The 14,275-nt window shown below is 39.0% G+C and overlaps 2 protein-coding genes and 1 long non-coding RNA gene across 3 annotated transcripts; all 3 read right to left on the reverse strand.

Annotated features, from left to right (window-relative positions):
* Nucleotides 1-79: 79 nt before the first annotated feature.
* LOC111446346 (protochlorophyllide reductase, chloroplastic-like) lies at nt 80-1,932 on the reverse strand. The gene is made up of 5 exons (XM_023085127.1): nt 1,775-1,932; nt 1,593-1,691; nt 891-1,422; nt 463-821; nt 80-375 (listed from the first exon to the last, which is right to left on the reverse strand). Exons 1-5 carry the CDS (start codon nt 1,826-1,828, stop codon nt 220-222), a joined length of 1,200 nt encoding a protein of 399 aa, XP_022940895.1. The 5' UTR covers nt 1,829-1,932; the 3' UTR covers nt 80-219.
* Nucleotides 1,933-2,816: 884 nt separating this feature from the next.
* LOC111446344 (WD repeat-containing protein 44-like) lies at nt 2,817-8,980 on the reverse strand. The gene is made up of 7 exons (XM_023085124.1): nt 6,577-8,980; nt 4,894-4,984; nt 4,560-4,717; nt 4,418-4,469; nt 4,230-4,312; nt 4,024-4,117; nt 2,817-3,701 (listed from the first exon to the last, which is right to left on the reverse strand). The coding sequence occupies exons 1-7, from the start codon at nt 8,263-8,265 to the stop codon at nt 3,115-3,117; spliced, it is 2,754 nt and encodes a 917-aa protein (XP_022940892.1). The 5' UTR covers nt 8,266-8,980; the 3' UTR covers nt 2,817-3,114.
* Nucleotides 8,981-13,378: 4,398 nt separating this feature from the next.
* On the reverse strand, nt 13,379-13,933 carry LOC111446348. Its single transcript, XR_002711052.1, has 2 exons — nt 13,746-13,933; nt 13,379-13,479 (listed from the first exon to the last, which is right to left on the reverse strand). It is a non-coding gene; the product is annotated as an uncharacterized LOC111446348 (long non-coding RNA).
* Nucleotides 13,934-14,275: the final 342 nt, after the last annotated feature.

Consider the following 14,275-nt stretch of genomic DNA (forward strand, 5'->3'; position numbering starts at 1 on the left):
TGCCCGTTTGACCAAGAATGTAATGTTTAAAACACAAGGGCGGAAATAGAGAGTAAAATGTACCAAGATAGCCAGAATGTGGAAACTTTGCAAGAACTGAGGCCTTTTATTAACGACTAAACTCAAGTTTTACAGCAGAAAATTTGTTTACACAACACAACATCACAGATTCCGTAGTAAACCAAAGACCATCACAGAAGAAACTTCGGACTTCAGATTTTAAGCCAATCCAACAAGCTTCTCACTGAGCTCCCACACTCTGCGAGCCTTCTCTCCATCACTTGCTTCCTGAGACAACTGGTTCTCAAATGAAGCTGAGTTCTTGTTCCAGCTCCAATACACGCCCGACTTCGTCAAGCTCGGGTCACTCACAACCTGCATTACAAGCAACCAATCAAATTCTTGAACCATATGATCAGATGTTACACATCGTTTTCGTTGTCTACGGTGAAGTGAAGTTACCTGAGCCAGTCTTTTTCCTGATTCTTCTTCTGAAACATAGCCCTTGGTGATGTACTTTTGGAATGGAGGGAAGAGCCATCTGAACAAGGGAATGTGCTCTCTGAACAAACCAGTTGTAGCAATGCATCCCGGGTAGAGGGAAGCAAATGTGATGCCAGTTTCTTCATGGTACCGCCTGTGGAACTCTTGCATAGTAAGCATGTTGCACACTTTGCTGTCCTTGTAAGCCTTGGCACCATCGAACTCACCACCATCGATCATGGCCGAGCTGTTTAGGCCGGTCAGTCCTCCAGAAAGTCCCCTAAGGTCTCCAAGGTTGGCCTTAGGAGGTACATTTCCAGCCAAGGTATTAGTGTTCCCTGATCCAAAAGGAAAGGTTCAGCACCCCAATTACAAGATAGAAAACAACACGAAATAACAGGACGTACCGGTTATCGATCCAACGATGATGAGCCGCTTTGAGGGGTAATCAGATTTCTGCAAATCCTCTAACAACAAACGGGAGAGGAGGAAGTGACCAAGATGGTTAGTCCCAACACTAAGTTCAAAACCTTCAGCAGTGAAGGTAGGCTCTTTAGCAGTTGGGAGATAAACAGCAGCATTGCACACCAACACATCAAGTGGCCTGCCTGACTGCCTGAAGTTGTCAACAAACTGTCGAACGCTGTCGAGCGAAGCGAGGTCCAAATGCATAACGGTGTAGTTTTCCTTGGTAATGCCAGCAGATTTGGCAGCTCTTTCAGCCTTGAGAAAGTCTCTGCAAGCCATAATGACATGCCATTTTCCAGTTTCAGCCAGAGCCTTGGCTGTGGCCAGACCCAAACCAGAAGAAGCTCCAGTTATCACAACACTGCCCTTTCTAAGAGTTTTCTTCCCATCTGGAGCAGCTTTGTTAACTGCTGGAGTTGTGGTAGCAGTTGTCTGAGCCCTAATGGCACCAACATGGTGGTTGAATTCTCTCTGGCATTTTATCAAACACATAACATCCACCCCAATTCAGCTTGACTGTAAGTGAAACCAGACCAACCCAACCCAACCCAACCCAAAAATCCAAGACATATCAACAGAAACACACAGCATTTCTAAAGTAAACAGAGGCCAAATAACACAAATTTAGAAACACCCATTACCTTACACCTCAATGCAGATGAACTGAATTCAGATTTGAGATGGTCTGAGAATGAAATTCCAAAGAAACTAGAATCCTTCAAGCAAACAGTAGACTTCCCCTGCAACAAAACCCACATGCATGTCAAGCAAAATCGAACCCAAGTCATTCAAGAAAACATCTTCAATGCTTGAAGAGACAGACCTCTTTGGGCAGAGAAAGAGCAGGGGAAACCAGAGAAGCAGGTTGAAGAGCCATCAGAGAAGAAAGAGCTCAAAATGGATGATTTGTAAGGTAAATGAGGTTGAGAATATCTAGAGAGAGTATATATAGGGAGAAAAAGATATAAAAATTGAGAGATGATAAGATAATTGGAGAAGTGTGGGCTTCTTCCATATCAATTTGTAGCGACCAATCAGAATTTGAGAACTGGATTTCCTTGGATTCTTTTATATTCATTTGTGTTTTGCTCTTCGAAAGGGGAAAATCAAATGGAATTATGGGATGATGGGTGAAAAATCGCCAAAAATTGAAAGGGATAGGGAGTGGGTTGGAGCGGAGGTGGGGAATGTTTTTTACGATCATCACCCCTGCTAGTATTAACTTTTATACACTACTCCTAAATTTTATATTTTTGTTTAATATATATATATATTTTTTTAAAATAATAAAAACTATTATTACTTTAAACTAAAAAAACATTCTTCCTACCCGCTCCAAAATAATTTTACCGTTAGCATTATGTTTAAAAAATATTCATCGTCACCTTTAACCTTTATAAAAAGGTTTTTACCATCAATATATTAACGAAAACTGTCTATCTACACCTCATAGATTAACGCTTTATTCAATTTTAACCTTATAATGAAGTTCTAAGAAATTCTTACCATAACCTTTTTTTTTTTCTTCAAAAAGTTTAAGGATATTAATATTAGTTTTTAAAGTTAGTAGGTATTTTTGAGATAAGGGTAGTAATAATTCCATTTATATTACTTTTACTTTTTTTAGTCTGAGTTTAAGAGTATTAAAATTCCGACATGTTAGGATCGTACAACAACATACACTTTATATGTCATTTACTGAATATAGTTTTACCGTTTAGTTTATATAGCTTCTTACGGTTTACTGACAACCTTCACAAACTAAAAAAAATTCCTTTTTTTTTACCTCCTTTTCAATTCAATAAAGCTTTCGCAGTGCTCAAAACTCTACAATTCCCGATTACAGAAATTACATCATCTGTTGCTAAATTCTTACTGTAAATTTCCTTTTTTTTTCTTCTTTCCTTCACAAATCTATACTCTTTCCTGCCACTCGTCACCGGACTGGCCTTTCGGTAACGCCCCGCCTGACTGGCCCGACCAGCCCGACTGACGAGCACAAGCACTGGGTAACATGAACAAACTTATAATTCTGCTAACAACATTACAATTCTCACCCAACATTTGTCTCTGTACATATAAATTCCAATCACTGGTGAGCAAATGAATCTATGCCAATGGTGCTGGTTTTAAGAGGCTTCCATATTTTCATGTCACGCCTCGTTAAATCTTAACTGGAAATCCGAAGTTCTGGAACGTTCGGATTTCGCCTCGAAGCCCAGCAGTCACAATCACCATACCCCATGCTGATGATCCTTGAAACATTTCACTGGAATGAGGACTACGGTTGTTGTGAGTATTCACAATCAGCTTTTCCGCCGGCCATGTTGCTGAGATTCTGTCAAAGAAGTAGCTATTGGTGGCACTCGAAAGTGTTCCGTGGAGAGGGCTGTTCGTGCAACCAGATGCCGAGAGTGAATCCTCGCTGCCGTTTGCTACTTCCACAGGTGTAGGAGGATGGTTAGCAGAGGAGATTTCGTCGAGATGGTTTTCGATTGTGTTGTCATCTCCATGATAATCGTCTTGAAGTTCCAATGTGTCGCCCAAACCAGGCCAAGGAATAGCAACGGAGACGTCTTGACAGTGGAAATGCTCGTATGATCGAACGACTGTCACTCCCTTGCTCCTACTGGGTCGAGAATCAGCTTCATGCTTCCATATGTACACATGTGAATCCTCACTCGCTGATATCACATACCTGCCGTTCGATGAAAGACAGGCCGAGATTTGGCTGTTCGTATTTCGGAACCCTGTTACAAACTTAACACTCTTAAACAGTACACATAACAACAACTCACTGGTATAGGAACGATCATTCTATAAGCAATGATAAACCGAGACACAAATATTTGTTGGCAATGATCCTATCACTATAACTTGTGGAGCCATACGCCAATATCGAGCGTTCACAAGGCACCGAGACGATTTAACATGTAAAAATGAAACTGTAACCAACTTCTCGAAGTGCTCGGACTCTAGGAGCTTACCGGACCGTTCGTAACAGTTTTCTACTTTTCACACTTGCTAGAAGTTCTAAAAGGCAACCCTTAAAAAACTATACTTCAACCATACCTTTAAACCTATAGACGAGATCAACACCATCGACCACTCGAACGCGTGAATCTGCAGATGTAATCAGCACTTCTGACGAACTTCCTGGAGCAAACTGTTAATCGGAAATGATCAGCAACGGGCTTCGGTTGAGTCAGTCGGGGTAGTTAAACACGCATATAGGCAAAATATGAAAAGAGAAACACTGAAATAACCCATAAAATTACCTGGAATCCAGTAATTTTCTTGTGACTAGATTTTTTCTTCTTGTTCTGCAGATTTATCTCACTTTTTTGCTGCATCTTGTTCTCTGAAACAAAATCGTAAAAGTATATATATATCATTCGGTCGATGCCGAGATGAACGGAAGAATTCGGTTGGTCGATTACATCATTAATCAGAAAATATAATATACCAGAAGTACTGTACAATCGGCAGCTTCCCTTGTAAGAACCAACCAAAGCACCCTTTAACAGTGGGAAACAAAACCATGTTAAGCAAGAAATAGGACTTAAGAGTTATACATAGAAACAAGGCAATGTTATGAACTATACAACCTTGCCATCAGGCGTATAGCAAGCAGCGGTCACCATCTCATGCAAGTCGCTCCAATCAACGACTTGACGATCTGGTATACTCCATATACGAACTTTAGCATCTAATGATCCACTAATGAAGTATCTATCGTCGATAGGATTAAACTGGATGCACGTTACTGTGGCACGGTACACGTGAGAAACAAACTTGCTATTAGCTATGAGACAGTGGAAGCAACCATAGAAGATACGAAAACTTGGGAATTTTAGATGATCAAATTACGCTCGGGTTTCGTTTCCGTTGTTATATAATCTTAGACTTACAAAGCAAGAGAAATAAAGGAAGTGAACTTACCATAATCACTGTGGGAAAAGATTTTCAAACAGGATTTGCTTGACAAGTGCCAGAGCCTCACGGTTTTGTCCATTGAAGATGAGAGCAAATGCTGGGAAAATGAAAGCAAAGATTCACAATACAATATCAACAGCATATTCAGTTTAAAGTGAGCCAATTCAAACAATAGATTTAGAATCGACCGAAAAATATTAAACTTTCACGAAACAAAAAAATTATAACGTCCCAAGCCCACCGCTAGCAGATATTGTCCTCTTTGAGCTTTTCTTTTCGGGCTTCCCCTCAAGGTTTTTAAAACACGTGTGGCTAAGGAGAGGTTTCTACACCCTTATAAACGGTGTTTCGTTCTCCTCTCCAACCGATGTGAGATCTCACAAACATATTTCAGAATTACAAGGTGTGCCACAGCACGTGTGCTTCAAAGGACGCCTCGACTCCCCTCGATGGTGCCCCACTCCTAGATGCCGCCTACACATGCATTTCAAAACTCTGCACCGGAAGATGCAGCCTCTAACCAAAACACATAACCAAGCAAACCAAGTGCAACCACACTCTTTTCTTTATTCCATTTTTCATGTGGCAAACAAATATTTCATTAATCTGATGACCTCAACCTCCTACGCCATTAACCTTTCTGGGAAGCCGGTCCCTGCCTAAATAGACTGTGTTTTTTCGAAGTAGCTGCAATTTCATTGGCTGGTCTAGAATCAGCTACGTCAGAACAGGCCGCTAGGGGTACAGATTTGCTAAACATTCTTAAAAAAAGGCACATTCTTACATCTAAGGTTTTCTTTACCGAAGGTCGACAATATAACGGGGAGTATACGCCATCCTTCCAAAATCAACGAGCTTTACGGAAAAAAGCTCCAATTGGCATAAATAAAAGAGAGGGTATGAACATAATGACAGAATATTTTGAGAAGAGCTCACCAAAACAAAGCCAGAAAGTTCCTAATGTAGAGCTGTCACAGCCTACCACTGTTTAACGGGATGGCGATACATTAGTTGTTCAATTCTTGCATTCTTCGACGAAAATAGGAGTAAAGACCAAAGGTGACTACTACATAAGTCGATAAATTGCAAGAGAAAGGGACGTCGAGAAACAAGTAATTAGGATTCTCTTTGACTTCTCTTCCTACCAGAGTAGTGGACTTTATGAATTGTAGTTTCGAGTGAACGATATAACCTTAGCATTTATCAGTGGCCGAATTTTTTCTTTTAGTACATTTCATTGATATGATCCCCCTTTTGTCGAGTGTGCTACCTAGTTCACTAGGTTGTTGGCCTACCAAGCACTTGATCTATCGATAATTAATAGTATATTCATATCGACTTAGTAGCAGGTCTATCACATGAATATTTGAAATAAGAATCTACCTACATTATGATACCATATTCATAATACCATTCTACCATTTCTAGGCCCTGCTTCTAAGTAAACGCCCCAGCCTAGGGGCTCCAGGTCAAATCAATATTGAGTTTAAACATTCGATATGTCGTAAGAACGAACGTGTCCACATAATATCTCTAAAATTAGCTCTAAACATTGGAAGTTACTTTCAGAAGTCTTAACCAGGTGGATCAAAAGATGATGAGTACCAAAAACCAGCACACGTCACGTCGAAAAGATCGATACCGCCGAAAACTAAACATAAACCAATAGATATTCAAATAGAAACTAACCTGAGATTTGGACCAAGAAAGGTCAAGCACGACATCGAGATGCCCCTCGAATGAACAGACGGGTTTTTCGGAAAGCCCAAATACAGTCTCAGGTACTATAACATTCTCCAAGCTCGCTGATTTTCGGCTAATAGAAGATCTCCCTCTTCTCTTCTTCTCATGATGGCTATCCACATTTGGAGATAATGAAGTCGGCTCTGGTGATTCGTTAGCTGTAAGTAAGAAACTCAAATTCCCTTCTTCGGGTTTCTCCATCAGTAGCTCGCCCTTCTTCTCCGACTCGACGACCTGCCAAACATGAATGATACGGTCCTCTCCTGCACTTGCAAGGTACTTCCCATCCAAACTGAACTTAATGGTCCATATTGACCCACTGTGTGCTTGTATCTCTTGGCTCTTGTAGAGTGCAGACAATTCTTTACTTGACTTTCCATACTGCCGAACTCGTACTCTCTCCGGTCCATGAAACGAAACATCTTGGCTATCATCTGTTGCAGAGCTTGACCTCCTTCCACCTTTCTCAGATGAAGTATCCCTCTCGTCACTGCTACGTCTCTCCTTTTGGCCCTTCACCGTGCTAGCAACATTCTTTATACTCTTCAACCAACCTCCTTTCTTTTTCAATTTCGAACCGCTACCGATATCCCCATTCACATTTAAATCAACGTTTTCGTTACAACCATTACAACCATCCTCCACGTTCTGTCGCCTCATGAGTTCTTGAACAATGGGTGAATGCCCAACACACATCTCAAACTCTTCCATGGTCAACTGTCTCCCAGTGCCCACTTCCTTGAGCTTGTTCCACATACCATTTTCACTAATCTCATTCACAACAAACTCTTTCCCATTGTCAAGATCCTTGATAGTGCAGACTTTCTCATCGACCATTCCACTCGTAGAACAACCCGAATCCTCACTAATCTCTCGTCTATTCTCGCCATTCTGAGACAATGCCGATTGATTAGGATCAGAATTGGTATTCAAAACCATTGAATCGCTTCGAATCTCATCTGCCCATCTACAATTTTTCCCAGAAGGTGGCTTATGCTGTGAAGCAATATAAGCAACCGATGAAGCTCCCTCGCTCTTGCAGCTTAGGGACTTAACAACTAAACGATTACGATTATTTGCAAATGAAGTGGTGGGGGTCTCATCAACCAAATGAAATGAAAGAATTGAAGGAGAAGTAATAGACGACGAATAATTACACTGATTATCAGCATCACTGCCGGAAGCTTGTGAATAGCTCGTGTTCCTGTTACAATCAGCCGAACCATCCGATTTCGAGCGAATGATGACAGGGGGAAGCTGTCGTTGACGACTCAAATACTCCGACGACGCCGATCGACCAAAATCGGCAGCACCCTTTTCTCTATGATCCAATTCCAAAGTCGTATTAGACCGAGAGAGAGAAGGGTCACCGCTAAGACCCATTTCTCGAAGAAGACGACCACGGCGTTCCAACACAGAGGCTGGCTCGGAGATCCAAATATCGTAGTTGGAAACAGCCATTGGGAATTTGGGTATTGGAAAAGGATGCTCGGAATCATAATTGGGGGAGTTCGCGTTCGAATCTCTATCGTCATCGGAATTGGAAGTGGAACAAGAACATGAGGAGGCAATGCGATCAAGGGTCTCGTAGAAACACTCTTCTTCGTCGTCTTCGTTCACGGATTTGTTCATCATTCAAAGGGCATTGCCATCTCAATGGAAAATGCCCCAAAAACGATCGGATCAGAGATGGGGTTCGCTAAATCAATCAATCAATCAGCCCTTGAAATGAAATGGGTATTCCCCAATAAGAATCAAAAACACAGAGAGGGACGAAACGAAGAAAAAAGAAAAGGGGAAATACAAGAAGAGAGAGGAATTTAAAGGGATCGGACAAGGAAGAACATGGAAGTATTATGTAAAAGATTTTAAGCTTCGTTAGTCGGATCCAACAAAAGAGGTCGAGAAAGGCGAAGGGGGAACGAAGCCCTATGCTGGGGTTGTGCGAAAGAGTTGGATTTAGCGCTGCCTGTGATTGGAGGTTTGAAGAACTATAAGAAACCCAGAAACCAACACACGCAGAGAGAAGACACTCAGAGAAATATTGGGATTTTGGCAATGGGAAATGCGGGATTGAGCAATAAAATTGGAGTATGAACAACTGGGTATGTAAAAGCAACCATAAACATAGAATTATGGAACAAGAACATGGAACCTCAATTAACAAATCCTTCCATTTCTTTTCAAAAACAGGCAATTAGAATTTGTGCATTAAAAAAATTGAGAGCAAAAAGTGATTTGGAAATGAAGAACCCAACAGTTTTACTGTGTACTAAACCAACCAAAGCAGAGCTTCTCTTCTTCTCAATTCTCATACCCATTCTCTATATTTTTTTAAGTTCATTTCCTAATGAACATTGCTTTTGTCTTTTTTTGTAAACACTAAGGAAATATCTTCCCATTGATTCTTTTGAGGTTTTGTTATGAACTTTCTCCCTTTTACTCTCATCACTCTTGAGTATATTTCATACACTAAATTAAACAAAATCCCTTTAGAAGCATTTAGTTGACTTCCATTAAAGCAAAAAAACTCATTTTTAATTACAAAAGGTATTTCAATATCAACTCGAGTAAAGTTCAACTTATCATCTTTGTAAAATTTGAAAAGTTTTGTGTTTGTATGTGTGTAGTTTCTAAGCTCGACAGTGATGGGCTTCAGTAGTCTCAACTTGTAACAACCCAAGTCCACTGCGAGTAGATATTGTCCGCTTTAGTCCGTTACATATAATTATCAACCTCATGATTTTAAAACGCGTATACTGAAGAGAGGATTTCACACTTTTATAAGAAATGTTTGGTTTCCCTCTCCAACCGATGTGGGATTTAACAACCCAAGAAATGTTTGTTAGCACACCGCCCATTGTCTGGCTCTGATATCCTTTGTAACAACCCAAACCCACTACTAGTAGATATTGTTCGCTTTAGCCCATTACGTATCCCAATCAGCCTTGCATCTATTAAGGGGAGGTTTTTACATCTTAATCAGAAATGCTTTGTTCTACTCTGCCGCTGTAGTAGCTTTGTCATATATTTAATCTTGCACAGATATGTTTATAAGTGAGATAATTGTCTCTTCTTCAACATAAGAGCATCCTTTTTCGAAAGACAGTTGAGTCCTCCCATCTTTTGTTCCGTTCTCGAGTCCCTAAATCATAGAAGTGTTGACTTACATTGTGAGCATCTCGGGTGTGAAGGTACGACGTCGGCGAGACCGAAAAAAACATAAAGAAATGGGCTCTTGGGAAGCCCAAGAAAAAGTAGAGGTGGAAAGAGCACAAATGTAGAAGCTATAATGGCGAACAAGTTAGTGTACTCCCAACCGTCCTGAAGCTGTCCAGCCCATTACTGGTAACCGAAGGTGACACCCCATGGCTATAACTCCTTTAGGGACCATCTTATCAATGCTTCCATGCAATATTTATCTCTCTCTCTCTCTCTATCAAACCCTCATTACTTTCCTCCCCGACTCCCGGTTCGTATTTACATCGTTCATATCGTAAAATGATAATATATCTCTCTCGAAATTTGCATCGTTTTTCGTACTTATACAATAAAACTACACCATTTTCGAAGCTCAACATAGGTTCGACCATAGAAAGCAAAGAAGCATTGAATTTGGAACCGAGCTACCGAGACGGGAAATGCTGATCTCGAGTTAGGGGTTATGTGAAATGAGTACAAAAACAGGGGTTTGGAGGGGAATGGGTAGAGTGGGGATAGCATAAATGTTGTCCTTGCATGAAAACAAAAGTCAATAGCATTCATTTTGATTGGGTGATTTTTTAATTCCATTAGATATTTGTTTGTACCGTTCATCCAAAGAACATCTTGATATTCGGAAACTTTGATAGTGTAGCTTAGACTGGATCGGGTTGAAATATTTTTACACTTAATCTATTTGTTTGGATTATATATTTTCTTAATCTAAACAATAATAAACTCAACCCAATCAAATTATAAATTTTTTGGGTTGAATTGAGCGACTCTACTTAGATAAGGAATATAATTAAATCCAACTATAATAAGTAAAAATAATCTAACTAAAATAAGTTTATAAGTCAACTTAAACGGTACATATTGAGTTGGATCAGTAGAGTGTTCGAGACATGAATCGTTTTAGCTCAAATTTAAAATAATAATAATAATAATAATAATAAAGAACGCTCAAAGATATTATGGTAAAGCTATTGTTAATCCATTGGTGGTTCTTTGGATCGTGAATATTAAAAAGTGAAACTGTAGAATCAAATCGCATAATCATCCCGAGATCAATCAAGTTAAAAAGTAAAAATGTGTTCGTTCAACGTATTTGTTTAAGACTTTACTTTGAGATACCTCTTACAATGATCACGTTATCTTCTTGTCTTGACATTTTTTGTTGTTGAAGATTTTTTTTTAGGAAATCAGAGTTAATTTGGATCATAAAATGACGTTTTTGTTGCCCTAAATTATGAGAAAAATATTTGCGTTGTATAGATGGATTATAACTCTACACCTTTGGTGAATAAATCAAATTGATTCGAGTTTCGTAGGAAAAGTTATGGAAATCCAAAGAAATTAGGAATAAATCGAAACTGACTGAAAATCCGACCAAATTTTGTAGAAAACTTGAGGAGGATTAATCGCTAACGGACACATGTTAGGCTAGGGGAAGGAGATGAGTGTCAACAACAAGAAGAGATACGCATCAGGCAATGAGGTAGACACATGTCGTAAAAGGAATAGAGTTACACGTCAAACACAAACAAGATACGTGTCAAGAAGATCCAACTCGATTACCCTCACATAACCCGAGTCAAAGTGTTGCACTGACTTGAACTGACGCAAATGAACTTATTCGCGTGCACCACATGTTGCATGAAGAACACACGTACTTCCTCCCCATGCGTATGACTATCTGTTCATGGTTGCGTGGATGAGCATGCATGAGTTCCTTTTACCCGTTCGACTTCCATTTGACCGTTTTTAAACTTACATTTTTAGATAGAAGTTCGATTTATGGGTTATAAGAAATTTTTTTTGTTAGTTTAACTCGAATTCAAAATAAATTTATGTTATATATTTTTTCGATCTAACTCTCGTGCTCTCTCTCGACCATCTACGTCCCTCTCAAGTCGTACCGCTCTCGATTCTTTCCAACTCCGAAACTCTATCTTTCATGCTCGCATCTCTTGACCATTTTGGGGTCTTGTTTCGCTTGTCTGCCTCTTTCAACTATCGTCATACTTTTTGAGTCTCGTCTCTCTCGACTCTTTACGTCTTTGACACACTCCCTCACTCGTCTCTTACACTCTCTCCATCTATAATCTCTCACGTTCTCTTCCTCTCTCTCTACCTCTCGTTTCTCTAGACTCTTAAGTCTCATCGTCTCTCGAAGCTCCAAAGTATTTCTAAAGTACAGAGAGTTGGGTTAGATTATAAACTTTATTCAACGATAACTCTATAATTTAATTTCAAACTTAACGCAAAATAATTGAAATAATTATGGAGTTGAAATTAAACAATTTGATGTTAGAAATGTGCCAATTAGTTGTAGCTTCTGGAAGAATCATACTCAGAAATATTTCTAAAATAAAAAATTAAAAACACTTTTTTTTTTTTTTGGTTGAATTAGAAATAAAACAATCCATTAATTATATGAATCCTCCTTCCCACTATCTATAGACATTGTCTTTGGATGCTTCTTAATTATCAATAATTAATTATTAAATTACGATTAATAATTCAAATATATATTTTATTATTTTGCAAGAAAAATACCATTTGATATCAATAAAATCCTCGTGCCTTGATTCCAAACAGCCTGTATTACCTTTAAAATATCACAATAAAAGAATTTACTTTTATATATATATATATTATATGATTTTCTGGTCAAGCTTTAATTCTTTTTTTTTTTCTTTTTAAAAACCAAATTTCATTAGGTCAATGGTAAGATTAAATTTTCAATAATTGCTCTTATGTAACAAATAATATTATTATTTAAAAAATAAATAAATGCTTAGAGAATGTCTTTATTTTATTGTCATTTAATTTTAATTTTTGTTATTTTTATTTTGTGATTTTAAATATATATATTAGGGTTAAAATGATTATCCCTAGCTCAGAAAAAATTAGAGATGTTTATAGAGTAGGTTGAGGTCGAGGATGTCTTCCTTGTCCCTGTCTCCACCCACATTTAATTTTACAAAGATTGGAGCATAGATTTCTCTCGAATAGTTCGTGGGGATCAAATGTTCAATGAATCTTTACAGGAAATTTGTGAGGATCGAGTTTCCATTGTATCATCGCAAAGATTTATTCTTAATGAATTGTGAGATCTCACATCAGTTGGAGACAAGAACAAAACGTTTCTTATAAGAGTGTGGAAACCTCTCCCTAGCAGATACGTTTTAAAACCATAAAGCTGACGGTGATATGTAATGAGTCAAAGCAGACAATATCTGCTAGCGGTGGGCTTAAGCTGTTACAAATGGTATCAGAGCTAGATACTGGGTGGTGTGCCAAGAACGTGACCCTTAAGAGAGGTGGATTGTGAAATCTCAAAGAGAGGAACAAGTTGTAGGCTTGGGCGGTTACCATTTATGTATTTTTTTTTTCTCTCTAATAATAAATTTCCACTAAAAATTTTCTATTCCTAAGCCAAGTTCTTGCCTCATTGTACCAAGACAATGCATCTTTTTGAGAACACCAGTTTGTTGTCCAAATTCAAAGAGCCAAGAATCTGTGACAGACCCTAAACCAATCATTTCCCAAAGCCCCATAACATTAGGGTCTCTTTATAGCTGCTCCCAAATAGTCCCATTTCACAATCCCTAAACAAACAGTTGATTTGCAGAGCCACCCAAGCTGTAAAAGAAACAAAATTCAAATAAAATTTTGGTTCAGGCATTTCATCAAACATGTGGTGTTCACACCCGCCACGCCCACGAACGAGCGTGTGAAACAAATATGTTATTCAATTCAAAGCTGTCTAAATCTACCCCTGCATTGTTTTCTACACGTTTAGGCCAACCCCATTGAGCTGGTTCTCAAATTCAGACAATCCCAAAGAAGTTTCAGCAAAGAACAACTTATTAAAAAAAAACAAAGAAAGGGGCTTAAAGAAACATTACCCATGTCCATGAATGGCCACAAGAATCGGCAATAATGTGAGTAGTTGTTGAGGGAATTGGAGAATATAGAAATGGAAGTGAAAGATGTGTTCTTTGGAGATATAAAGATTAAAGAAAGTGAGGATTTGGATGAGACGGAGGGAAAGTTGAGCGCATGTGGGAGATGGCGATGTTGTGATGAGGGGCTGCGCCCATGTGCGGTTTGTGGTTCTCTGTTTTGGGCATTAAATTAGAAGAAACAAACCCAAGCCGTCACTATTAGCCTCACAATATTAATACACGTATGTTAGAGAGAGATTTCCACATCCTTTTAAGGAATATTTTTTTCTCCTTCTCATCAACGTGTGATCTCACAATTCACCCCTCTTGGGGACCTAGTCATCGCTAGCACACCATCAGCTGTCTGGCTCTAATATCATTTATAACAGCCGGCTTTGACTCTTTCACACCCTTATAAGGAATGTTTCATTCTCCTCTCCAACAACCAAGGTGGGATCTCACAATCCCCCTTGGAGCCTAATGTCATCGCT

The sequence above is a fragment of the Cucurbita moschata genome, unplaced genomic scaffold (genome assembly GCF_002738365.1).
Source record: "Cucurbita moschata cultivar Rifu unplaced genomic scaffold, Cmos_1.0 Cmo_Scf00008, whole genome shotgun sequence".
Taxonomy (NCBI): domain Eukaryota; kingdom Viridiplantae; phylum Streptophyta; class Magnoliopsida; order Cucurbitales; family Cucurbitaceae; genus Cucurbita; species Cucurbita moschata.

Bases quoted from the DNA above. Each gene is read 5' to 3' on its own strand.
- LOC111446344 (XM_023085124.1), bottom strand. From the start codon at position 8,265: ATGATGAACAAATCCGTGAACGAAGACGACGAAGAAGAGTGTTTCTAC. The intron at 4,718-4,893 runs GTAAGTTCACTT...ACCGTGCCACAG, and splicing joins CTTTTCCCACAGTGATTATG to TAACGTGCATCCAGTTTAAT. The intron at 4,313-4,417 runs GTATATTATATT...ATTTTGTTTCAG, and splicing joins CCGATTGTACAGTACTTCTG to AGAACAAGATGCAGCAAAAA.
- LOC111446346 (XM_023085127.1), bottom strand. From the start codon at position 1,828: ATGGCTCTTCAACCTGCTTCTCTGGTTTCCCCTGCTCTTTCTCTGCCC. The intron at 1,423-1,592 runs GTAATGGGTGTT...ATAAAATGCCAG, and splicing joins CATCTGCATTGAGGTGTAAG to AGAGAATTCAACCACCATGT. The intron at 822-890 runs GTACGTCCTGTT...CTTTTGGATCAG, and splicing joins CATCGTTGGATCGATAACCG to GGAACACTAATACCTTGGCT.